This window comes from Ornithodoros turicata, chromosome 4 (genome assembly GCF_037126465.1).
Source record: "Ornithodoros turicata isolate Travis chromosome 4, ASM3712646v1, whole genome shotgun sequence".
Lineage (NCBI taxonomy): Eukaryota > Metazoa > Arthropoda > Arachnida > Ixodida > Argasidae > Ornithodoros > Ornithodoros turicata.
The window spans coordinates 22741001-22768199 of record NC_088204.1 but is presented as its reverse complement, the minus strand read 5'-3'; the positions used below and the strand labels follow the sequence as shown (position 1 = coordinate 22768199).

At 46.6% G+C, this 27199-nt stretch overlaps 1 protein-coding gene across 1 annotated transcript in view; it reads right to left on the bottom strand.

The window, feature by feature from the left end:
• Positions 1-27199, bottom strand: part of LOC135392803 (serine/threonine-protein kinase haspin-like) — a 48317-nt gene that overhangs the window by 7210 nt on the left and 13908 nt on the right. The window contains exons 3-7 of the mRNA XM_064623517.1: positions 23689-23738; positions 18207-18289; positions 16761-16919; positions 13372-13434; positions 3343-3446 (exon numbers count right to left, since the gene is read on the bottom strand). Of these exons, the coding sequence (XP_064479587.1) occupies positions 3343-3446; positions 13372-13434; positions 16761-16919; positions 18207-18289; positions 23689-23738 (459 nt within the window). The remainder of the gene's footprint in view (positions 1-3342; positions 3447-13371; positions 13435-16760; positions 16920-18206; positions 18290-23688; positions 23739-27199) is intronic.

Genomic DNA, 27199 nt, shown 5'->3' with positions numbered 1-27199 from the left:
GACTGGCCCCGTCCCCCGGAAGTTATGGACCGCGACTTCACACTAATCGAGCTAAAGGCAGCGTTGAAGCTTGTGAACGCCAGCTCGTCCCCTGGGCCCGATAAAATCACCTATGCCGCCCTACGAAACCTTGACGGGCGGTCACTCCAAGCTCTCCTTCATGTCTATAACACGTCTTGGCAACAAGGATCTTTACCACATACATGGAAGCAGGCCTTGGTTGTTCCCATCCTGAAACCAGGCAAGCCCCCAAATGCCCTATCCTCCTTTCGTCCGGTGAGCCTGACAAGCTGTATGGGGAAACTGATGGAGAGAATGGTTCTGCATCGCCTCGACTGGTGGCTCGAAAAACGACGTGCGTTCCCTCACGAAATGGCTGGATTTCGTCGCCACCGAAGCTCCATGGATCCAGTTCTCGACCTAGTCTCTACAGTTCAACATGCTCGAGCCCATCGACGGATCGTCCGATCGGTCTTCCTCGACATCAAGCGCGCCTATGATACCGTCTCGCACATTTGTGTGCTACATGCCTTGCGCTCGTTTGGCGTATCCGGTCGGCTCTTCATCTGGCTCCAAGACTTCCTTACGGACCGAACTGTCGCTGTCCGTACGTCCCAAGGCCAAAGCCCTCAGCATCCTGTTCCCCAAGGAGTCCCCCAAGGAAGCATTCTCAGCCCGACACTGTTTAACGTGGTGATGGCCGGCCTACAATCAGTAATTCCTCGCAAAGTGTCGTTCTCCGTGTATGCAGATGACGTCGCTCTTTGGACAGTAGGAAAATCACGCCCGGCTCTCCAGCGCCGCCTGCAGCTCGCTTTAAACAATATCCATACGTACCTGACGCACCTCGGGATGGACCTTTCACCCGAAAAGTGTGTCGAGCTCCCTTTCACGCGTAAAGCTATGGCCAATTTCCCACTTTGGCTTGGCTCAAAGAAGCTAGAACCAGTACGCTTTCACCGCTTCCTTGGCGTGGTAATCGACTCGGACTTGCGCTGGGCTCGGCACATTAAACACCTTGAAACTAAAGTGCAGCGATGGCTCCCCGCAATCCAACATCTTTCTGGCCCAGGATGGGGATGTGATCAGCGTTCCCTGCTCGCGGTTCACGCGGCATTGGTGAGGGCAACTGTGCTTTACAGCCTTCCTATTCTGCACAGGATATCAACAACTTCATTAAATACGCTTCGGTCCCTGTTTGCTCGAAGCCTTCGTCGATGCCTCGGAGTTCCCAGAATGGCTGAAACACGACAAGTACTGGCTGAAGCTGGTGAGCTCCCGCTTGAAGTTCTCCGTGAACGGGAAACGGCTCGGCACTACCTCCGTTTGCGTGCTTACATTCCCCGCCACCCGCTACTCAGGAAAATTCGATACCGCCCTGGAAGCGACTTCTATCGAGTAGCGCAGAGGACACGCCAGACTCTCACTGGCTTCATAACTAAGGACACTATACCGCCGGAAGCCCCCTGGTCCCTCCCGGTACCGCCCACGTTTGTACGCCTCCCAAACCTTCTGCAAAGAAGAGATCAGGTCCCCCCTCAAGTCCTCCGAGCCCATTTTCATGCTCTGGTAGACGAGAAGTTTTCTACGTTTACGGCAGCATATACTGATGGCGCATCCCGAAACAACAAGTCCGCCTCAGCCTTCGTCATTCCATCCGAAGGCGTCGTGCACGGAAGACGCCTTTCACATCCAACCTCCTCCACAGCTGCGGAACTCTATGCCATCCTTTTCTTTCTACAACACATCGCTGATTTTCCACCCCGGGAATGGGCAGTCTTTACAGACTCCAAATCTGCACTTCAAGCAATTGAAACTTCCGGCATACGAGGCCCATCCGCACCCCTAGTCACCGACGTGTTAATGGCTTACCACACTATCTACGCCGCAGGCCACAGGCTAGTTCTCCAGTGGGTTCCAGCCCATTGTGGTGTCGTGGGGAACGAGCAGGCCGACAGCGCCGCAGAAGCAGCACTCTCGTCTCGGAACCGTACCCGTATTGTTCTGCTCAGAGGAGACCGCCGTTCAATTCTGCGACGTCTAGTGACACCCCTGGCTTCCCGCCAACGGACAACCGACATTCTTCCCCCCTCTATGTTGAACAGAGTTGATCCCATGCTCGCTTTCCGCATGCCACGAAACACATCTCGTCAGGATGCTGCATTAATCCACCGCATGCGCCTCGATGTGGCCTTTACAGCTCAGTGGCGTTACCGCTTGAGACAAATTGATTCTCCCACCTGTTGCCACTGTGGTGCTCTTGAGGATCTGGAGCACATTCTTCTTCATTGCCCTCACTACGAACCTTCCCGAATGACACTCTCCGAGTCTCTTCGTCAGCTGGACTCTCGCCCTTTCTCCCTACCGAAATTGCTTGGTCCCTGGCCCAATCCAGCCCAGCAACGCTCTGCGCTCAAAGCTCTTCTGACATTTCTGGACACCATCGGACTTCGATCGTTATTGTAAAGGGGCTCGGTATTTTATTCCCCCCATTCCACCAAGCACTGGGGTAGAGTATCGCCTGTTGCGATGAAACTCCCCACTCTCCAAGGCCGAAAATAAAGTTGTTGTTGTTGTTTCGGAATTACAGGCTTATTGCAAATCATTGATATCTTTAACAGGTCCTAGCGTGCAAAAATTTCTCCTCGAGCAATGAAAGATTCAGTTACCGTGAAAGAAATACAAAACGGACATGATTAATCCGCTGCGTCGTTCGTGAATGCGTCGTCGTGCGCGAATGGAAGCACAATTTACGCTTTCCCACTTTTTCCTTCCCCCTCAAGAAGTGCAGCAATGGCCAGCAACATGTCATTGGTCTCCTCAAACAATCTCCAGCGATGATTGGACAGATTGTTTGAGGAGACCAATAACAGGCTGCTCCGCATTGCCACGCTTCTTGAGAAAAGGGAAAGCGTAAAATGCGGGTTCCTTCACGCATAAATCATGGAACGGATAGAGCCTGTTCCTTTTGTATCGCTGTCAAGGTAACGACAGGTTTCATTCCGCGAGGATAAACTTATGTACCCTAGATCTGCATGTGTGAATTTGTGTTGGTTTGCGTGTGTGAATCATTCCGCGAGGATAAATTTATGCACTCTATCTCTGCATGTGTTAATTTGTGTTGATTTGCCTGTGTGAATCATTCCACGACGATAAATTTATGCACCCTGGCTCTGCATGTATTAATTTGTGTTGTGTAAATGTGTCTGGGCTAATTTTTGTATAATTTCTGCACCCTAGAAAATACGTGTGTTCCTGGTAATTCCCCGAGTATCATAATTTCCTGTACTCGCTGATTTCTACACTGTTGGACACTTAAAAAAGACGCGTCAAGATTCTCACCAGTGACTTCCGAAAGTAGGCTTTCAGCAGTGGAATCGTAGGAATCCTTTAACCTGTCACTTTTGAGAAGCCATTCCGGAAATGTGTCATACACACAAGCCACTCTGAAAGACAAATTCCACATTTTTGATACGATTAACGCAACGGAACTCTTTCAAGCAGTGTTGTTCCCCTATACCGGAAGGCACGGAACACCACTACTCCACTCAAAAGCAGTCAGAATGGATAGCTGTTCTACAATGCATAGTGCACCCAATGGTGGTGTCGTTATCATGTGTTTCTATGTATTCGCTGTCCCGCCCTGCACTCTAAGAAAAAAAGGGTGTGAAAATGGAAGGGAACTTCTATAGTTACCACCTTTGTCAACGTAGCGCCTGATAAAGGGTGTAAAGGGTGGTAAAAGCAATTATCATATATCCAAATTGTTACAAAAAGGCGTACACCCCCCTTATTCACCGACTGAGAAGCTGAAACCCTATCATTCGTAGGTAGCAGGTAGAACTTTGCAACCTTTTAGCACAACATATGCGACAACTATTACCAACTGAAAGGTGTAACTGCTCCACCCGTTTTTCTAAGTGTGCTTCGTAGGTAGAAGGTTCAGGGACAACATCGACGCTTACTTTTAACTTGACTGCGTATCAACTGGGAGTACATCACGCTTGCAGAACGGCAAACATTGCATCGAGAGAGTCACATCGACGACACTCATTCAAAGTCAAGAGCAGCATTCCAGGACATCCCCTCTGAAACCCGGCTTGACCTGATAGCAGAGGACTACGCAAGGAAGCTAAGTTTACAGGGTGGTGCGTGAGTACGTGAGGAGGAACAGATTTGGGCAGCGAGAGGACGACATATCTGAGGCGAACAATTCCCTTTTCGCGCCCCGACCTGATAACAACATCGCTAACACGCCCGGGAGCTTTCGCGTAAGATAAAGAATAAGACGTGATGTATAACTGTGGGAACGACCATGAGACTTTCCAGATATCGGGAGATTGCCGGATGAAATTGACAGGTTGGCGCCTGTGATAGCCTTCTGGACGACAAATTGACTAAATGCGAGTTCTAAGGGTGCAACAAGGACAACAACTACGGTCCGCAGACGATACACAGACTACGTAATTTTATGATACCGTCTGTATCAAGTCGATATCAAGAGTTATTACGAGCTAAAAGAGAGGAAACTGACAATTTGGCGCCAGTGAGTGCCACTTGGGCGACGATTTGGCAAAATGTCTGAAGTATATAGATTGGGCTGCTTGGTGTAAATCCACAAGCGACCAAGGAACAAGCACGAAACAACAACACAGCGGAACATAGCTCTAAGTAATTAAATGATGACATCTTTGATATCAGGTTTATATCCAGAGTTATTAGTAAATGAAATGGAAAATATGGATGGTGTATATTCCCAAATCCCAGCAGTGGGTAGGAATGCAGAAGGTCGCCGACACACGAGGCGGCGAAGAAGTAGAGAACACTGCGTGAATTTTAGTGTGTTTACAATAAGTACTGTTTACCCATACTTGTAGGTGTAGTCGCAGGTGGATAGGTCACACGGCAATTTACAACAACACAAGAACAGACAATTACAACAGATGTTGCAGTTTTCTAACTTAAAGTCCCATGTCAGATTTTCCTTCCGCAGGTAGGAAAATTTGATTGGCTGAAGTGTGGGAAAGGAAAATCAGTGACGAAACCAAAATAACATAAAAATGAGCTTTTTCCTGGGGGTTCATTTTGAAACGCGTTCGGTGGTGTGTTATCGCATCTCTGGACGACAATGCACGTATGCCGCCCCCCGCCTGGAAAGGAAACATTTCCGTGACGTCATCGTGATGAAAATATTTCTACCCAGGCGACATTCGTCCCTTACGACTACAAATGTACGGTGCATCGGATGCACCGTACGGATATTTGTTGTATTCAGTTTTTTTTATTGCGTGTTAGCGCCGCGAAGTAACTGTCAGTAACTGACAGATGTCTGTTGTATTCAGTAGTATAGTTATGCGTGGAAAATGTAAGGTGCTCCAAAAAGAAATTGCATGGCAATCAGCGAGTTTAGATCAACTTGAATCGAAACAACAATAACGCGGTTTGATGGTGCGACCCGTTCCTTCAATCCCAGGCTATACCTTTCAACTTGATCTCCAATGTTTATTGTAGATTTCCAATAACCAGTTGTATGGATCCATGGTGTGAAGACTGGCATGGGATTGAGTATAGCTTGTATAGGGGAGTAGAAACTGGAACAGGGTAGAATATCGCCGGAGGCGATTAGACACCCCAGCGTCAAAAATAAAGTTGTTCATTAGCAGATTTGGAGATAATGCTAAACAAGTGCTGGGCGCCCACGAGTACATTATTTCTCGCTTCAGCCGAAGCAATGCTTAGATCACGGTAATCAGTGCTCTCACACACGTGGGCCCCATGGGCATGGCTTGCAGTCAGCTATTCTGTGCCCCGAGGGCTCTTTACCCTAAATAGAATAAAGCTGCCCCCCTCCCCCCAATAATGAAGAATTCGGAATGAAACCATGTTTTCAGGCATTGTTTTTACCCTTGCTCGATGTAGTGCTGCTCCTGTCGAAGTTAGGAAGTACATTCACATTCGAGCAGTTCTTGTGACTCATGAACCTCAACACGTAGTTATAGCTATCTGGTCTGAACGTGCATTTTGATGAAATACACTAAGTAATATAATAATTAAGAAGTATTAGTGGAGGCAAGTGCAGAGAATGGCATCATCTTAATTATTACACTAAGTTTATGGCCTTGCAGCATAGCAGCAGCCTCTCCGGATATCATGCGCGAAAAACTGTACGGAGCACAGAGAGGCGAAGAGAAAAAAAGGAAAAAATTAGAGATGGAGTAGTCATGTACGAGGGTCACTGTGTGAAAATTTTTAATAATCTCTTTTCTTTCTGATTTTTCTTTTTCACGTTGAAAATGCAAGCAAAATCAACAATACAGTGTGTAAACCGACAATTTCAGTGCTCCTCAACGTTGGGATAATCGTTCGTGAAGAACTATGGGGGGTACGAAGAACTTGAGACGCCTTTCAAACTTTTATTGTCTCATTTGGAAAAGAAGCTCATTTGTTTCTGTTGCTGTGTCAAGTGAAATTTTCCATTGATGAATTGTGTATGCGAATGCCTAATAACTATACCGCTCAGCTGTTTCCGCTAAGGTGCTTTGCTATAATTGCGGTCCTTTCTAGGGGTTTCATTACCCCCCCCCCCCCCAGTGAGGTGTACACTCCCCCTGAAGTTCTCCAGCCCCCCCCCCCCCCCCCCCCCGAAATTCCTGAGATTGCCTATTACGGCTTGGCCACCAAGGCATATACCCAAAGATATGTATCCATAAACATATACCCCCCTATGGTACGCTCCACTCGAAATCACGCAGGCATTTTATCACGCCGGGTACCGCATCTTGGCTTCTATGTGCACTGATGATAGTGCCAGCCGCAACAACAATGACAAAGAAGAAATTGTCGTTGCACTTCGGTGCTGATCCGAGTTGCGCAACGGACTAAAAGCTGATACCTGCCGTTTGAATTCAGCATGAGAGAGCGGCGACGATATGGCAAGGAAAAAACGGGCACGAAAGTGAACTTGCACGGCAAATTGCCGGCAGTCCGAACATTTACACGGCAACAAACACCTAGGAGCACTGGTGCTAAAGTCTCAGGGAAAGACATCATAGATGAAAATACATATCCACTACGAAGCCGTTTGAATATCATTCACTGTTCATGGTAAACAACCAATTCTTCTGCACTTCGAGAAGTCCATGATTCGCTTCCACGTCTACCTACAAGAAATGACCCACAGTCTTCTTCTGAAACATTGCATCACTGCAAACATTGCAAACATTGCAGTGGTGTCCGTAAAATTTGGAAAAGGCGCCGGCATAGCCCTTTAAAACTGGCGAAACCCTTTGTATCATGGTGCCAAAGGCATATTCGAGACGGTTTATGCTATTGCCCTTCCCGCTGGGATTGTAACGGAGCCGACCGCAAAATCCGCAAAAGACCGCAGCAGAGCCCTTTAGAACGGGCGAAACCCCTTTAATAATGGTTCCAAATATTATCAACGGCTTATGATGCTCTTCTACTGGGATTGCAACAGAAGCGACAACAAAATTCGGAAAAGGCAGCAGCAGAGTCCTTTAAAACCTACGAAACCCCTTGTATCATGGTACCAAAGGCATATTCATGACGGCTTATGCTATGCCTTTTCGGATATTCGGATACGGCGGCAGCAAGGCCTTTTAAAACGAGCGACACTCCCTGTATCATGGAGCGAAAGTTTTAAGTTATCAGTGACTTGTGCAATGCTGTTCCGCTGGAGTTATAACACAGGCGATCGCCAAATTAGGAAAACGTGGCAGCAGAGCCCTCTTAAACGAGCAAAACCCCTTGTGTAATGCTGCCAAAGACCTATTATCAACAACTTATACTATGATATTCTATCGAGATCATAACACAGGTGACCGCAAATATCGGAAAAGGATGCAGCATAGCCCTTCAAAACGGGCGAGACCCCTTGTATCATGCTGCCAATGACATGTCATCAATGGCTTGTGCGATGCCCTTCTACTGGGATTGTAACAGACTACCGCAAAATACGAAAAATGCGGCAGCAGAGCCCTTTAAAACGGTCAGGAGCGGTTAGGAGCGGTTATGTTTATTTGTTTTCTGGTGCTACGCAAAAGGGAACCAAATCCCTGTCTAGGCGAGAACACCAGGACAATATCACAAGGTTACAGGCAAAGTAACACAAAGTAAAACACACACACAAAAAAAACAGTTAAAAATGCACAAGGAGCACTGTAAATTTCAGAACACCTTTTTTGGTGTGTTTGAGGTGTAATTAGGGTGTAACATTGCATATACTCCCCTGTTACACCTTCTATGGAAAAAACAGTCACCAGAAGTGGTGTTAATGGGGTGTTAGTGTTTCGAAACACCCTCTTTCCAACGTGTTATCACATGTTGGTGTAAATATGGTGTAAATGAACAACATATATACTAATGAGACTTTTATTTGGGGGACATCCACAGTGGGTGAAACATGTGTCCCAGTTTGACATTTTCTTAAGACAAGGCAATGAATGTATATGTGGCGAATAACGAATTACCTTCTTGTGCTCTCAGTACCTAATATTTACGACATGACTTCATCATTAACTAATACCATAAAGTAAAAAATAGTTGTCCTGCCCAATGTTTTTGTGGACATTATGTCAGATGTCAGCCCAATACAGTGTGGTAAGCTGGTGCAGTGCAAATTCAGCAAAAAAGAATTACGATAAAGGATTGGCAGAGCAAAAAGTTGTGTATTCACAGAACAGATGAAGAGATCATTTGCATAACGAATACAAGGGTACATACTGCACTAACAAACAGGAAACCATGAAGAACTGTATGTTCAAGTGAACAAAATTTGTACTAATATCTGTATTTATTTATTTTATTTTTATTTTATTTTATGATATTTTATTTTATTTTATTTATTTATATGTATTCATCTGTATTCATCCGTATCATTTATGTATCTGTATCAGTTTGGCTTACAGTGGTTGCTGGGATTCCAAAGCCCAGCCATGGCATCTTCAGACATTCCTCAGACGCGTTCGCGGACTTCATTTCGCCGTGTCTCATGTACGACACATGGTGCACTCCATTTACACCTTTTCCAGAAGGGTGTACAGATTCCACTGGGTGTAGGATTACACCAAAAAGGGAGTCAGTTATGATACCGTTGAAATACACCAATTTGGGTGTAAGGAATACACCTTTTCTGAGGGGTGTAACTTTTCCAAAGGGTGTTGATATACACCAAAAAGGGAGTCAGTTATGATACCGCCAAATTACACCAAAAAGGGTGTTTTGAAATTTAGTGTGAGGGAATAAAAAAAGAATAATGTGATCATTGCATCAACGTCCGCATTATGTTTTTCTTGAACACAGCAAGAGAAACATTAGAAAATTGGTTACAATATTCATTGTAATACTTAGCTACTAACACACTTATCTTATCATGAGAGTAGTTAGTACGGCCAGTGGGAACTCGTAATTTATATGAATGTCGGAGAAGATAAGGCACAGAGTGAGCACTCAAACTGAAGGATGAAAAGGTCGATACCCCTTGTATCATAGTTTCAAAGTCATATACGTATTTGCAACGGCTTATGCTATTGCCATTCTACTGGAATTATAACGGACCCGGCCGCAAACTCCATAAAAGGCTGCAGCAGAGCCCTTTAAAACGGACAAAAGCCCCTGTAATCATGGTAGCAGACACTCTACACACATATAAAGACGCGACGGCTTATGTTATGCCGCTCTCCTGTGATTGCGTGCGAAACCACCGCAAAATTTGAAAAAGGCGGCAGCAGGGCCCTTTACAATGATTCAAATGACTTTTATCTAGGGCTTCCGGTTTTGAGTGCTTATTTTTTTAGAGAAACTGAAAAAAAAAAAGACTGTGGTTATTCCGCTCACCACGAAGCGGTGGCTTTCGATGGAAATATTTTAAACATCAAGACACTCGGTGAAAATCGGCGTAAAACGACACTGGCGCTAGCTACACGTACAGTAACAAAGCACTTTATTTTCAGATTTTACAAGAGCTATAACGGCTTGAACGGCTTGTGAGAGGTCCCCTCCCTTGTAGAGATCCAGTTTGTGTGCACAGTCTCGTAAAATCTATTTGGGCTGTCACGCACTGTCCTCGATGTAACTCCGTCATCGTCTCTAGAAGGGTTGTTGTCCTTGTTGCAAAATCCGAACACGGTGTTGCTTCACACCACGTCTGCAGTTTCGCTTCCAATCGCAGTCCAAGCACGTAGAAAACATCAGTTACTATTGTACGCTTTGACTCAATCAGTTTCATGGTTTCGACAAGAATGCTTGAGGTTTCTGGTAGAAAAATCAACTTAGCATACAGTACTGCAGACTCTCCCAACATCAGGTTCCGCATTTTCTCCGCTTTCTTGCCTTTGAGGGAAGTGGAGTTCATCAGTTGCTTGAGTGATTCCCTTCTTTGGTTCAAAACTGAACAGCTGAGAAGTTCACCAAGGTAGAAATTTGGGGTAGTTGGTACATGGCCATGAGTAAAAACTTGCAGCCAAAGAGAGGACGGGACACAACGGTAGAAACACACAACAGCGGGAACTGCAGAAACTGCCGAAACTTCACTTCCCGCTGTTGTGTGTTTCTACCGTTGTGTCCCGTCCTCTCTTTGGCTGCAAGTTTTTACTCATGGCAGCTGAGAAGGTCATTTACGGTGGCTATCGGTGCAAAATCCATTTCCACCGAACGTGATAAATTTTACCGGCGTACGTTTATCGATGCTTTTCGGTAACTACCGAATGCCGGAAACCCTACTTGTATCGTGGCGCCAAAAAGATACTATGGACGGCTTGTACTGGGATTGTAACAGAGGCTACCGCAACGTTTGGCAGAAGATCGAGTCCTTTAAAACATGCGTGGAACCAGGGCGTACCTGTTTCCCCTGTACATGGAGAGGTCGCGTTCGAAGAAACTGCTTCCAAAACGACACTCGCGAAGGCAAAAAAAGAAAGAAAATGCTATGAAATTTGGGGCTTATTATGAGCTCATATAAAAATAATATCAAAAAATGCTTTAAGAATGTCTGGTTTTACAGAATGTATACATGAAATTCAGATTTCGGAGTTTGCGCCCCGTACCATTTTCCCCTTTTGCACCCTGAGAGGTCGCGTTTTACAAAATCGCTTCCAAAATGGCACTCGAAATGGCCAAATGGCCAATTTTATCAACTTTAGGGCTAAGTATAATTTGATATAACTATAATATTAAAGATGTTCAAAGCTGATTTTCTAATGTGTGCATCTGAAAGTAAGATCACGGGGTTTGAACCCCGTATATTGTTCCCCTGTTGCACCCTGAGAGGTCGAGTTTGACAAAATCGCTTCCAAAACAGCACTCGAAATGGCCAAATGGCCAATTTCATCAACATCGGAACTTAATATCATTTGATATAACAATAATAATAACGATGTCCGAAGCTGATTTTGTAATAAGTATATGTGGAAATGAGATCACGGGATTTGAACACCATACCTTGTTCCGCTGTTGCACCCTGAAAGGTCGCGTTTGACAAAATCGCTTCAAAAACGGCACTCGAAATGGCCCAATGGCCAATTTCACCAACTTCGGGGCTTAATATCATTTGATATAACAATAATATAAAAGATGTCCTAAGCTGATTTTGTAATATGTATATGTGAACGTAAGATCAGGGGGTTTCAACCCCGTATCTTGTTCCCCTGTTGCACCATGCACCCTGAGAGCTCCAGTTTGATAAAATCGCTCCCAAAACAGCCCTCGCAATTGCCCAATGGCCAATTTGATCAAGTTCGGGGCTTAATAGCATTTAATATAACAATAATATTAAAGATGTCCTAAGCGTGAAAGTACCCGTGTGAAGCCCGTACCTTGTTCCCCTGTTGCACCCTGAGAGGTCGTGTTTGACAAAATCACATGCAAAGCGGCACTCGGAATGGCCAAATGGCTAATTTAATCAACTTCGGTGCTTAATATCATTTGATATAAAAATAATCTTAAGCTGAGTTTGTAATATTGTGAGGCAGAATCATCGCCATGATCATCACTGCACCTTAGCGCGAGTTGCAACCACCCGCATTCATTCTTCCCGCCCTCATTAAACGGCTTACATTCACGGCTCTTCTCTCGGCCTTTTCGCTACCCCATATTATGTATACGTGAAAGTAAGATCACGGGGTTTGAAGCCCGTATCTTGTTCCCCTGTTGCACCCTGAGAGGCCCAGTTTGAAAAAATATCTTCCAAAACAACAGCCCTCGAAATGGCCAAATGGCCAGTTTAACCAATTTCAGGGCTTAATATCATTTGATATAACTATAATATTGAAGATGTCCTAAGCTGATTTTGTAATATGTATATGTGGAAGTAAGCTCACGGGGTTTCAACCCCGTACCTTGTTCCCCTCTTGCACCCTGAGAGGTCGCGTTTGACGAAATCACTTCCAAAACGGCACTCGAAATGTACAATTTTAACAAGTTTAATATAAAAGCGATATAAAATACGAAACGGGATCATTTGTATATTACTCACTCGACGCAAACTTGTCTATTCTGTTGGAGATCCGGAAAAAATGACGGTCTGCCTTTCGAACTCCTTCAGACCGGCCGTACAGTCTCAGAGCATGCGTATTACGATAATACTGGGACTACGCCTAGGAGGAGATCCCTGTCTAAGTCGCAACTTTGAAGGCTCTGGGTGCATCAGGATTAACACTCACACATCGTGCCATGGTTGGTATTTGGCCTGGAGGACGCACCGGCTAAAAATAGGAGATGACATTTCCAGGATTTGACTGTCATTGTCGAGAAATCGTCAAAACATGGGCCCTGTGCAAAAATCGACGGAATCCCCATAGCCGCAATTCATTAAAATTCATTTGGCGAGGGTGCACTAGGTTTATATTCTGCTAGCGCCTTTCATGTCTCCAGGGGTTCTTTGCATGGTGGTCTTCCGTATTAGACGATGACATCTTAAAATTTATATTCTGTTTAGCTGTTAATTGGCATAAACGCCATCTCCCATTGAATTCACATCCTATAAGGCCGATTCCCGCATAGCGGCTGAGCATAGTGGCGGAGCGCGCAGGGTGGGGGTGGGGGGGGGGGGGGTGACTGCGAATTTTGGGATTGATTACTGATGCTGTTCAACAAGAACAAGAATATCACTCTGGATCACTTGGAGTAAGTTATCTTTCCTGATCTCTGAAAAAAAGAAAAGAAAAGAAAGAAAGACGCGCGCTCTTTCTGTTTCCAACAAATCAGGAAAGAGCAATATCGTTTTTGAATGATGGTCTGCTCTAGCATCGTGTTATTCGACGAAATTAAGTTTTTAGAGTGGGTTTGCTCATTCCGTACACCCGAGCTGAATCATTACGTGAAGCACGCATAAACTGATGCCAAACGTTTACTTACCTTTGAATTTCGATGAAGTTTGGCGTTCTGTATTTTAAGCCGTATCTCAAGGAACTCAGTTTCCTGCGAAGCAATATGAGTTGAGTTATATTTACTTCAAGCTCGATAGATGCAAGTTGATGCGAAGAAAATAAAAAGACAAACACTTTGAGGATCGGAGCAGACACGACTGCTTTGCTGCATACCAGTAACTCAGGCAGTGGGAACGAAACCGATGTTGTTCGTGTGAATTCAAACATTCGCATGTTTACGTGTGTTTGAGGCCGTATACGTGCCTCTATGTAATACACGCCTTAACATGTAACATGCCTTAAAGGGGTTGGAGCACTTTCGTAAGTCTGGTTTATTACATCATGAACGCGTTATAGTGTACGCCAGGATAGTGAAGAAAAAAGTTATTCTTCTATGTGTCTTACTTAGTGAGATACAAGTCCTCGAATACACTCCCGAGCAAAGCGCCGACGTCAGAGAGCTCAGAGTTCCGTCCTTTCCTATTGGCAGCCGTAAGCACGTGACTTCTCGTGCGCTGCCTCACTGGGAGCGGCGCGCTCTGCGATGTCAGAGCCACATGAGTTTCGGTAATCGCGGTTTCATTTTCACCGCGCTTCTATTGCTCTTTTCGCTGTGAAGCGTTCAATGCAGTTCACAATAGTGCAAAGAACCGTCTTTTACGTTCATCTGGGATAACGTGGGATGACCTGTCTCAACCCCTTTAAGCCTAGTGATCATTCCGTCACGGAGACACTGCAGGCAAACTCTCAAAGAAACTCAAAATTGTAAGTGCAAAATGCTGTCTGCAGACAGAATTTGAAGCGAGACCCTGTGCTCGTCCGTTGGACAGTCCGTTCGTGGCGGTCTCCTGCGAAGCGTGCTTTCACTGCATCGGCGCAGTGTACGCAGGAGAAGCGACCAGCCACTATGCCTCTCCCGCGTTGTCTCAGCGGGGTCACGTAATGTTGCTGCACTTTTGTAGTAGTGTGATAGAAAGGCTGACCGTTCGGGTTTACTTATAGCGAACTCCGCTGTTCGTTTTCGTGCAGAAAACGTTGCACTGGCTCGAGCGCGCATCACACAGACAACACGGCCGCTTCAATCCAACGGGCGTTGCGTTTGACTGGTCCTTCTGTTCGCTCCTCGTTCGTTTTTAAGCTGAACCCACACCATACAAAACACTTCGCTGGACGAAAACGACGAGCTGAATTCGCTATTAGATACGCACTTACAGTAATGCATTGTAATTCAAAATGTAGGAGGCCAAAACAGTGCGGGGAAGGCGGTACCGTCTAAACGAGAGGGCACATACGCGGTGTACTGTATACAGTACACCGCGAACTTCAGCCACCAGAAAGCTCATTCTCTACATCACTAATACGAACACACCCAAAGCGCAACTAAGGTAGCCCTACACGAGCACTAAGATGTTCCACTCTCTTAGAAAAAAGGGAGTATATGGGAAACTCCCTTGGGGGTGTTCAAGCTCGTCACACACATGACTCCCTTTGGAGTGTTTACGCTACTCCCCTTGTAAGGGTGTTCCCTTGACTCCCCTTTCTGAGGGTGTTCCCCTGACACCCTTCCTGCAGGTGTTCGCTTGACTGTCCTATATATATCCAAGCACATTGCAGAGAACACTTAGCACACTGTTTTCCACTCGCTCATTAAGTGATGTTACTTCATTTGTCTTTTTTTTTTTTTTGCCTACTGATCTCCGTTGCCCGACATTACAAAAAAAAAGAAAACTGCCCTCGCCCCAAAACACGAACAGATGCAGTGGCCCTCCGTCTTTGTATTTCTCAAGAATCTAAGTAGTCCCACAGAACTACCCAAGCGGTACATCCCCTAGAAACCGTCTTTGGGATTGCAGTATCATACACTGTAAACTTTTTCACACCTTTAAAGGTGTGCGCTATGCACATCCAACCTGGTTGCGTAACATTGCATCTCCAGGATGATATTTTACAAAATTCGGGAAGCATTACTAAAGATCAAGTGTCAGTGCAAATCTTGCTTTCATTATGTCTTGGATATCGTAGGTACGAGCTAATGCATATATGCATCGCTATCGATAATCGAGCACGCGGAAGTGTCTACAATACTGTTGAACAATGTTGAGATGTTGCAAGACTGAATTTTTGGAGGACAGACAACACTCAAGTAAAGAAAATTTGTGCGAAACCGTGCTCCATTATGATGTTACCAAAATTACACCTAAAAAGGCGTGCGCCATGCACGGTATTACACCTTTAAAGGTGTGAAAAGATTTAGAGTGTACGACCGACCCAAAATTTTACAACTCGCTCCTACAGTACAAAGGAGCGAAACATTTTCGTAACGGTGACGGACATACGCCTCATCAACTCGCAGTGCATCTGCAGTAACTTCAAAGCACCTAGCGTTACAGAACAGATATCCCTTTCTATCGGACATTGCGTTTCTTACTTGACCTGCCGCTTCCCTTGTCATTAGAGAGTATTTCCACGGACATTTTCTCTCGAATGAAACGACCGATCCAAGTGTTAATTACAATTATAACAAGAAAGACCGCATTGTAGTGGTGGTATCTTTATGAGCACAAGAAAACAAGATGTAGGCACCAGCATGCTTGGAAAGTTGCAGTAGCTGTTCCTCAGTACGTAATGTTGGGCACTTTCCAAGGATATCCGCCACCAACGCCTTCGTTTGTACAGCCAGGACTTGCGAAAAGTAAATGTCCTCTGCAGGGATACAACAACTTTGGCCATTTCAGACACAGGCTTGTTCATATCTTTCATTAGTTGCAGGTGTGTCTCGATAATTTTAACAAATGAATAAAAGTACGAGGCTTCACTGTTGCATAGTCTGCAAGAACCAAGTCATGAATATTGACGAGTGAGGCTAAAGGGAGTGCGCGCAACACTCCTCATTAAATACGATCATGGAAGGGTGTCGTTGCAACGCCCTCTCCGTTCGCGAGTGTGTCCGAGCACCATTTGACTCCTTTTTGACTCCCTTTTTTCTAAGAGTGCAGTAGCAGTCGCTGTTACGAAAACAGAAGAGTGGTTCTTCATTGTCCGAACCGCGCGGTGAAACGTTGCTAGGAGCGTGCAAAGGGTACCTTGCACTTTGCCGATGTCTTTCGCGACCGGATCGCTCGTAGAAAACGGTTGCACGCGTTCCGCAGACGAGGATTTGGAGGGTATGACCGAAAAACTTGCAAACTTCAGACTCAAAGAAATATGTCTTTTTCTCAGAAAACTGCAGGGGGGGGGGGGAGACAGTATGCACCTGTAGTCATTTTCTGTTTCTCGTAATTCCCAGCAAGCCTACACATCACCTGTCACCCTAGCAGGACTGTGTGGAGCCACAACTTTTCGAAAGCAGTTTCCCATGAGCCACGGGCAAAGGCTTACATGTGAGACATGACTCCGAGGGTGAGTGTATTGATCTCGCTGTCCGTGTACTCGTTGAGAAGAGGTATGACCTTCAAGATTGTCTTCTTGAGGAGCGAGACGACCTGGAAGACTTCGCTATGTTTGCCGCGGGCCACCCACCTGGTACGGTCGTAGTTTCTGCAACCACGAGCAACAGTGATGAAACACCGTTAAGTTCGGATGCACCGATCATGCAGTAAGTGAAAGACTCGAACATAAAAATATGCAAAACATTCACTTAGGAGCGCTTGGACAAGCACTGAGTCTTGTTTTATTCTACACATTAAGAAGAAAAAACGTAATTTTACTGCACAAGTGACTGCTAACTGTGTTGCCGGCATATGTGCCGTAAGCGCTTTTTTTTTTTTTTTCGCAAGCGAAAAGAATGGCACTAACGCGTACATTGCAAGAATACTAAAGCGGAAAAAGAACAGTCAGTACACTTTACGGATACACTACCTTATTAAAAGCTGAAAGCCAATGATTTTCGCAAAATGATCATGGAGATACTTTATTACTTATATACAGATATTTATTGCCTACTCAGCATTTTGTTTACGTGCTCCTGACAGTGAGGTTCGAGGCATAAGTTCTAAATATAATCAACGTGAAAACGTCGTCAAGGTGCACACAGCGGCTTTGTAGCCGTGTGCAGGCTCTACCTGTACAACTAAAAACAGCTTGATTGTCGGTATTGCCCAGACTCAGATACCCAGATGCGTTTCGCAAATGTAAGCCATGAAAAACGTTGCAAAGTAAGAGAAAGTACATGGATATCTTCTGACATACACGAAAAAAATTTTTTCGTTGCACTCAACAGGGCTTTACTTAGGGAAAGTAACGCAACGTAGTATAACAGAAAATGAAACTGTGTTTAGAAAAGATGCTGGAGGTGTCAACTCAACTACAAGAAAATAAAATAAAATTAAAAGAAAGAAACTTTGTCGGTGTGTCGGCTGTTCTGCGTGTCTCAAGTTTTCGAATTATTCAAAGTGGCTGATGAAAGGATTGCTGTGCTCCCAGAATTTTACAGCCGAGATGCTTATAGCCGACTTATATGCATATACCCCCCCCCCCCCCCCGACGATACTGAAGCGTTGCTGTTTCTGCTAAAAACAATTTGAAGCCTAAATGACCGGCAAAAAGAAAAAGCAGCCAAATACGGTATCGGTGCCAGTACACATGAACAAGTAGAGATGACTAACACGTAGGAGAGGTCAGCCAGTGATGTCATACGCGCTTCGTATGAACGGACAATCTTTAGCTAGGAAAAATAGTCCGTTGACTCCCACACTCCCAATAAATTAATGAACAATACATTTGAACACTATATCCCTTCTAGCAGACCCCACCTCGATTAAATACGGACTCCCTCCGATAAGAACAAAGCCACATACTGTTGCATGGTTTGAATGACGAACATACCCATTGGGAAGAAAGGCAACAAACGACAAAGGCACGTCCTGGTTACAAAGCTCGAGCAGTTGCTTGGGGAATACAGGCACAGTCTGCATAAAGATTGGCCAGAATAGGTAAATATACTCTATAACTAAAAAAACGCAACACTCCACAAGTACTAAGAACATACTTTAATTTCATTAAAGCTTTAAGCCGTTAAGCCTTAGGCTCAACTCTATGCAATTAGCAAAAGTTTGCAGGAATCGAGTACCTACACTACTATGTAACAGCTGTCATTGACGAGATTTCCGTGTTTTAATTAAACCTTGCTATGTAAGACGTTTCTGTTCAGTCGTTTCATTTATCCGGATGCCCCGGTATCCGGACGATTTCGCCGGGAACGGCACAGTCCGGATAAACGGGGGTCGACTGTATTTTTGTACAAGTGGTGGATGTCCCACAGGCGATGCTTCTTTCTAAAGTTGATTATCATAATCATTCTACGCATTTTCATAGGAGCTGTTGCTGTCGTCTACTACGGCACTCATAGGTCCGCTTCTGTGCGTTCAAAATTCAAATTTTCATTGTCCAGTCATGATGTATGTCTCAGAGCAGATGTGTAGCGCCCCTAGCGGATCGTGCGGACGGGCTCCTCATAGGCGTTTTTCGAGTATGACATGGTCGTTATAATCGAGTAGGTGCATCGGGTGCATCATCGGGTGCATTGAAAAATGTCCCAGACCGGCCCGGCCTGGCCCGGTGATGCGACGTGTAGATCCGGCCTAGGATTTCCGGCCGTGACGTACACGTTTCTAGCGCTTATCACACAAAGTTATCAGTGACTTTATCAGAAGAGAAGACACGGCCACCAGTGTTGCGGATTTGAATCCACGGATTTGATTTAAATCCGGATTTAAATCCACCGGAGGGCTGGAGGATTTGATTTGCGATTTGATTTGCGCGAAAAAATATGGGCAGGATTTGGATTTGGATTGAATCGCATTTTCCACTAATGATTTGGAATTGGATTCAATCGCATATTCCAGTTATGATTTGGATTTGGATTCAATCGCATTTTCCACTAATGATTTGGATTTGGATTGAATCGCCCCCTTTGCAGCGGATTTGCGCGTGGATTTCGCCAAGCTCCCTCACAAGATGCATGGATTTGAAATTGAGCAAAGCGCCGTTTCGCATTCTACGCGAATTGATGTGACCTTGTCTAAAATCTGCACACGCTCTAGCGGCGTCCTCTCCCCAGAGCGACAGGAGTAGCCGTTTCGTTCCAATCACTTCCCCTCACCGCACCGAGGGAACAGCGGATGTGCAGTTCTTCGAACGTAGTTAGCGTTATTCTGTCGATTGGACGGAACCTTTCCCGTGGACCTCTAGCTGAGTCTTCAAGCACGAGCCGTTTCAAGCTTGCCAAATCATGTCGTGAAATTATTGGTCTTCCCAATCGTATTGAACGCATATAGGTACACGCATTCATGTCAAAACAAATAAAAGCGAAAAATAAATATATCAAATCTATCATTTCGTGATTTCGGAAAGGCAAGCCTTCCCTACTCCCACAGACAATCATGGCAAGATGTGCCATTCTTCCTCCCATACCCCTTTTTTTCCCTTGATTACAACAGTCTGTACTGCGCGAGGAAAATTTTTACAAAGCACCGAAACGTCACCATTAAAACAGACCCATAGGCTACATGTTTAGTAACAGAATTCGTAACATTTCCCACGATTAACGATCAATTTAATTGTGACCCCCGGGGTATAGTAACCAGCGACCCGTGGTCTTTTGAGTACTGATCGACGCAGGCGTGTGTGTCTGGGCGTAGCTGAGCCTATAGGCCCGCGATAGGAATTCCTTCACGCACGCGTGCTCGCCCGGTGCTAAATGACGAGGAGGTCCCTGACCCAAAATCCGCTTTTGGGAAGGTGTACCATACCTACCAACTGTTTATGCCCCGTGAAGCCCGAGTCAACACTAACACGATACGTGATGATGGAGATGGGGGTTGTGCACCGCCCCTACCAGAGCGAGCCGGTCACCGACGATTCAACGCACTTTTATCAGTATCATTTTTTCTATTTTGGTGTAATACAAAAATTTTAGGGCTCTTAACGAATTACGTGTAGGCAATGCAACAGCAAGTGCGGCTGATTTTCGATAAAGTTTTACTATTTTCTTTCTGGATACCTTCAACTCAATTCCCATCATTCATTCATTACATGCATTTTCGTTGTTCTTCCCTTTGCGCCCCTCTTCCACTGGCATTGCGCAATTCCGCGCGGCGGAGTGGCCAGCTGTCGGCTACGCACCGGCGAGGAGAGCCGTCTGAGCCAACGGGGAATTAAATGACGGAGGATGAGTTTTTTTCGTGAGGAGAAGTCTAATGCTATCACACTGCAGGCCGACGCAGCTCTGGGCTCGGGCAATGCTCGGGACTGCCTAGCTCTGGGGGAAGTACTCATGCCCTCCAAAATGCGGCCTGTGTTAGCTTCCAGCTAATCGTACGCGGCTGGTCGCGCATGAAATACAACATCCACGAGCGAACGCTAGAGGTGACACAGTGAGGTCGCCTCCTGTCCACGCTTGTCATATCATCGACATTAAGCATTTCACCTCCTGTAGCGTCCTGCAGTAGGGTGTGCGTTCGAATTATGCGTAAGCTCCGTGCTCAAGTGGACTGCGCAGCGTGCCAGTATGAAGCCATGGAACTGGAGAATCCATTACACAAACATAGAAAGCTCAGCAAGGACTTTTCACGGAACATGTAAGCATTGTCAGAAGAAGGGGTCGTCGAAGCTGCATGTTTACATGTTACATCCAATTTCATACGGCATTTGAGAAGTTATTCTCAAGAGTTGAAAGACCAAAGCGTGGTGTCGTCAAGTCCGTTTGAAGCTGCCTCCTCATCAGCTTCAATGAAGAAGGATTGATATGTTGGTTCTTTATATCCTCGTCAATCAGACGAAATTTATTGTTCTTTGTGCCACGTCACGCTGTTATTTAAGCGTTGTTTAGTGAATACATGCAGTATTAGTAATTTGTAGACACGGTTATACGTCTAGTAATGCTACTGCACGAATTTTGGCCCCCGGATTTGTCAAAAGATTTGATAAATCCGGATTTAAAAGCGGATTTGATTTAGGTCCGGAAAAACAAATCCGGATTTAAAAGGATTTGATTTAACGTGTCAAAATTAAATCCGGACTTGATTTGGATTTGATTTACTACCTTCAGAAAAAATGCGGATTTGATTTAAATCCGATTTGGGCGGCCAAATCCGCAACACTGACGGCCACAAACTAGAGCAAGAACTATCGGTTTAACAGAACAACAGCACGAGACAAAATTAAATCCATGACGCATGCGGGCAAGCGGGTTATTCTTACACTAAGTTTTTGTGGATGTAGAGGATGCTGTCGACAAACTCCTCCGAATCCATGCCAGTCTCAGCAAGCTTTGCGAACATGTTTGTGAAATATGTGAGGAGTCAGGAGCAATGCAAAGTGGCGTCGAGAATGTTATAGATGGTCGAATAATTCGCATAATGAAGTGTTCCTTGCTTGTTTTTGCAAATGCTTTGCACCGGAATGACGCGAGCATGTGATGATATGAACTAATCGTCCTCCATTGGGTGGAATTGGCTGTGTGACCCGGTCGAGCCTGACTTTTGGAAACGTGTTTCTCGGCCCATGCCCGGCAGGACTGGCCCGGAGCACACAGTCACTAACAAGTCCGGTCCGGCCCGCGGGCCGGGTTGGGCCCGGGCCCGTGCAGGGCTCTATGCTGCACTCGAAAAACATAACTCCACCGCATAGCACGTTGTGCGAATGATAGGGCTATCGCTCCTGATTCGAGGAGAGAGAGAGAGAGGGGCGTATGCCTTTTTGTGGCAACTTGGATGTATGGCAATTGCTACACAAAAAGGTGTACGCCCCCACTGTATTCCAATCGCAAGCCATAACCGTATCATTCGTGGCAATGGTTGGCCCACTGGGTTCATGCCGTGATGCTCTGTTTTTCAGAGGGTTGTGTCCGTTGTCATTCTTTTGCCTTTTGTGATACTACACACTGTTAAAACAGAACTTCACCACATAGCATGCTCATAGCAAACCATCATTCCGAATGATATCATTCTGTGCACTGATTTGTTGAAAATGGGAGGAGGCGCCTATCTGGGACAGATTATCTTGTCCCAGATAGGCGCCTCCCCCCTGTTTTGAACAAATCATGACACCGAATGATATCATTCGGAATGATGGTTGGCTAGGAGCGTGCTTTGCGGTGAAGTTCTGTTTTTAGAGTGCACCCTAAAAACAGAACTTCACCGCAAAGCACGCTCCTAGCCAACCATTGCCACGAATGATAGGGTTCGCTCCCGATCCGAGGAAAGGTGTGGGCGTACGCCTTTCTGTGGAAATTTGGATCTATGATAATTGCCACAAAAAGGCGTACGCCATCCTCCCTCCTCGAATCAGAAGAGATAACCCTATCATTCGTGGCAATGGTTGGCCCACAGCGTGCTATGCGGTGAAGTTCTGTTTTTAGAGTGTACTATCTGCTGTAGTCATGGGTGAGGATTACGTTTCTTCCAGGAAAAAGAGTTTACTCAATATGGATATGCTACGCATTTTGTTTTCTTGTCCACCCATCCATTTTCTTGACCATCCAGATAACCGTGCTCTTCGTCGCGTTGTGTCAACGCACCTAAGGCGTCAGTGACAAGGAAGAGGATCGTGCTCTGGTTGCATCTTTTGCCGTGGTCTTTGGGCCACTTCGCCTGTTAAGTGACTCGAACAAACGGTATTTTGTAGCGGGTCGTGTTCCGCTCTTTTCACGTCTACCATCACTCGCGGGATTCTCGATGCGACTATACTTGTGTCTCAAAACCCACTATACGTGAAGTGTGCTGTACCAGAATGTTATTATGCATAGTCTAGTATGTGATATAGTCGCGAGCGACTGCATGAGATGTGAAATAGTCAATTCACAAATCGCTGCAGCTCTATGAACTTCCGTGGCGTATATATTTGACTCATAGAGGAGCAAACCTAGTGGCAGCGCTGAAGTTTCATAGCCGTGACCCAATAACTCACGCATTACCGCACACACCCTATGCGCATCCTTCCGTTGCATTTCGATCGGACGCGAGTATGAAAGCGAGCGCGCTCTGCTGATGCGGATGGCAGGAAGTTCCATCAGTATGTGTTTGTTGCGCAACAAAAAAAAAAAAAAATGTTTCGTCTTTCTCAAATTCAATCGGAAAGGATTTGCTGCCAGACAAGTGCGAAGAGCGCCCATGCAGGCGATTCACGATGACCAGTTTGTGGTGCTGATGACGAACGATACATAGTAGAACGCACGAGGAACAGACAGGGACATCGTCTGTTGCTTGTGTTTCTCGTGCGTTCAACCCTGTTTATTGACAAACAACTTGCTGTTCACTTTCTTGCACCGGTGACAAAAATAAACACATTCCACCAGAAAGTCACTCACCGGCTTTTCTGGCGACGGCCGCATCGAGAGCACATGCGTACGTTCGACAGCTGAAAGAGTCACACATCGTCAGAGGATGCTTGTGTATCGGCTCCACTGTGTAGTACTGTGCTGATATTTGAGAGCTTGAGTGCATTGTACGCTATTGCCTTTGCGTACGTACGGAATAGAGTGGTGGTTCTGCGCAATGCGCAAAGCTCTGTCTATTTATTGCGCGTGCGCGGAACCACCAACGCTATCTCTTAAGTACGAAATCGCGATAGCGTACAATGCATTAAAGCTCACTATCAGTGAGTTTTATTTATGCGAAAATACTCCAAAAGCCGGCAGATGACATAACGAAAGAAAGAGAGGACTCCGACTTAACGTAAAAACAAACAAACTTTAAGCAGACGTTTCGCCTGTCATACGACGGGCATGGTCAGTGCAAGACTGAGCGGGAGAGCCGACAACCAGTCGCTACTTAAGGAGATGACAGTATTGTTCGGGAAGGGGGCCGCGGTTTTTGTTACAATGCACGGGATCAGCGCGTATGTGCCACGATTCCAGGAGCTTCCTCGGTCCCAGTCTTTGCTCGCATGCCAAGGTCACCGCGTTATCGTAGTCGAAACAATGCCCCGTGTTCCAAAAATGCTCGCCGAGTTCGGTCTTGAGCCGTGTGGACCAGCTCCGGTGGCGCAGCGGTAACGCGTGCGCTTGGAGACTGGGAGGTCCGCGGTTCGAATCCGCGGGCCGGCTGTGCCGTCTGGGGTTTTTCCTGGGTTTCCCTCAGATGTGTAATAGGCGTATGCCGGCACAGTTCCCCTTAAGTCGGCCCATGGACGCAGCTATCCTCCCCCCGAGCGGATTCCGCTCGGTCTTCCACTTCACCCTTTCCTCTCCTCCTCTCCACCACCTTTCCCTTCCCGAGAAACATGCCGCCTATTCAGGCAGGCAGACCTCTCGGGTTCCTCCCAACGACACTCCTCCCCCTTCCCTCCTCCTGAGCCGTGTGGCATGTGTTGCGTTCCGGACGTCGCTCTTGTGTTCTTTTATGCGGGTCCTTCTTTTCCGGCCTGTCTCGCCATTATACCACGTGACACAACCTAATTGTAGCTTGTACACCACGCCAGACTGGTCTTCTGGGGCGACAGTGCCCTTTGGCTTGGAGATGAGGCTGCGCAGTTTAACGTGCGTTGGGAAGGTCGTCCAGATTTTCAATGGAAGTAGCGCCCGGCGGATAGATTTCGAATCGCCTTGAACCACGTCGATGAATTCCACTCGGTTCTCAACTCCATTGAATCATCGATCAATTTCACGTATGAAGTTGAGCAGAGCAGCAAGCTTCCTTTCTTGGATGTATGTGTATGCAGGGACAGCACGGGGAGCATCCATACGTGTGTCTAGAAAGCCCTGCGATACCGGCACTTTCCTAAGTTTTGGTGCACATCACCCCACGGAACACAAGCTAAGCGTGGTGCGAACTTTATTGCACCGTTCAGAGCAATTGTCATCTTGCAGCGAGCTACGGGCTTGTGAAGATGCGATGATCACCGCTTCCCTGCACAAGCGAGGCTACCCACACAGGTTTATTGAGGACACCCGGAAACGTATGCAGCTACGTAAACCGCAGGATGAGGACCGCCTCCCGCCTGACCCGGGTCACAATTCCATACGTTAAAGGCGTTTCGGAATCTATCCGCCGGGCGCTACTTTCATTGAAAATCTGGACGACCTTCCGACCGCACGTTAAACTGCGCAGCCTCATCTCCAAGCCAAAGGACACTTTCGCCCCAGAAGACCAGTCTGGCTTGGTGTACAAGCTACAATGTCTAGGTTGTGACACGTGCTATATTGGCGAGACAGGCCGGAAGAGAAGTACCCGCATAAAAGAACACAAGAGCGACGTCCGGAACGCAACACATGTCACAGGGCTCAGGAGGAGGAGGAGGAGTGTCATTGGGAGGAACCCGAGAGGTCTGCCTGCCTGATTAGGCGGCATGTTTCTCGGGAAAGGAAAGGTGGTGGAGAGGAGGAGAGGAAAGGGTGAAGTGGAAGACCGAGCGGAATCCGCTCGGGGGGAGGATAGCTGCGTCCATGGGCCGACTTCAGGGGAACTGTGCCGGCATACGCCTATTACACATCTGAGGGAAACCCAGGAAAAACCCCAGACGGCACAGCCGGCCCGCGGATTCGAACCGCGGACCTCCCAGTCTCCAAGCGCACGCGTTACCGCTGCGCCACCGGAGCTGGTCTATCTATCTAAAACTGAAAGGGGGTTTGGAGCTATTTGGTAGCCATTGGTGGCACCTGCAGCTCCACTTCTGGGATGTTGAGTGATGTATATCACTTCACTGCTGTCACTTGTGATGCTCTGTTCTGGGCATCACTCTTGTCTTTCACAGTTTTTTCCTGTCTTCTTCATTCGGTGCGGTATGGGGTTAGAAGGTGGTAGGTATTCCGGTGTCCTTAAGAAAGGTGCAGAGGGCTTTAGTTGCCTTGTCCTGTTGTTGTTGACTGGGCCATGCACCAAGCAGCTTGACAAAGCTGAATGGTCGCCGGTCCATTTTGTTGATGGTTGCTTGGAGTTTATCCCTTTGTCGCTGGAAAACTGGGCACTGCATGATGACATGAAGAGTATCCTCTGGAGTGTTGCAAGCTGTACAGAGCGGGGTCGGTGAACTGCGCATCTGGTAGAGGGTCGTTTTGCTGTAGAGCGCACCAAGCCGGATTCTGTGGAGGGAGGTTTGAAGTCGTCTGTCGAGCCCTCGTGGAAAGGTTGTTGCCAGGTCAGGGTCGGTGTGGCTGAGGTAGTCGGCTGGCCGGAGGTTATCGCGCCACCACAAGTTCGATCGTTGCTGCGTCCTCAGTTTGAGGTGGCGTTTGGCATCAGCCTTCGTGAAAGGTATGGCACTTAGCCTCGTCTTTTCAAGTGCTCCCTTCGCTAAGATGTCCGCTTCCTCATTGCCGGGGATGCCGCAGTGTGAGGGGATCCACTGGAATGTCACACTATGGCCTGCTTGGGCAGCGTCGTCTGTAGCGGTCAATATTCTGTAGAGCAGGAAATTTTCGGTGTCTCCTCTGATGATTGACTGCAGTGATGGCTTAGAGTCAGTGCAGATCAGCCAGTCTGCTGGGTTGCACGTCTTTATGTAGCGTACGGCCTTAAGGATGCCGTGCAGTTCTGAGACAGTTGATGACGTCCCATGGGACAGCCTATATCCTTTCCTGGTGTTACCAGCCACTACACCACTGGCCGATCGTCCTTCTTTCGTTGATCCGTCGGTGTAGATGGCGTTTTTATTCGCATGGCGTTCCTCCATATATGTCATCGTGAGGGCCTTCAGTACAGATGCATCGATTTCAGATTTCTTGGTGATGCCTGGGATTGTGTCGTGGACTTTGGGCCTGTGCAGCAGCCAGGGCGGCCTGTCTTGCTTCAGGGTGTGGAGTCTTCTTTTTGGAAGCTGTCTTTTGAGGCGTTTGAGCGTGCCGGCTGCACTAGATTTGTACCGGAATTCAATTTTCTTGA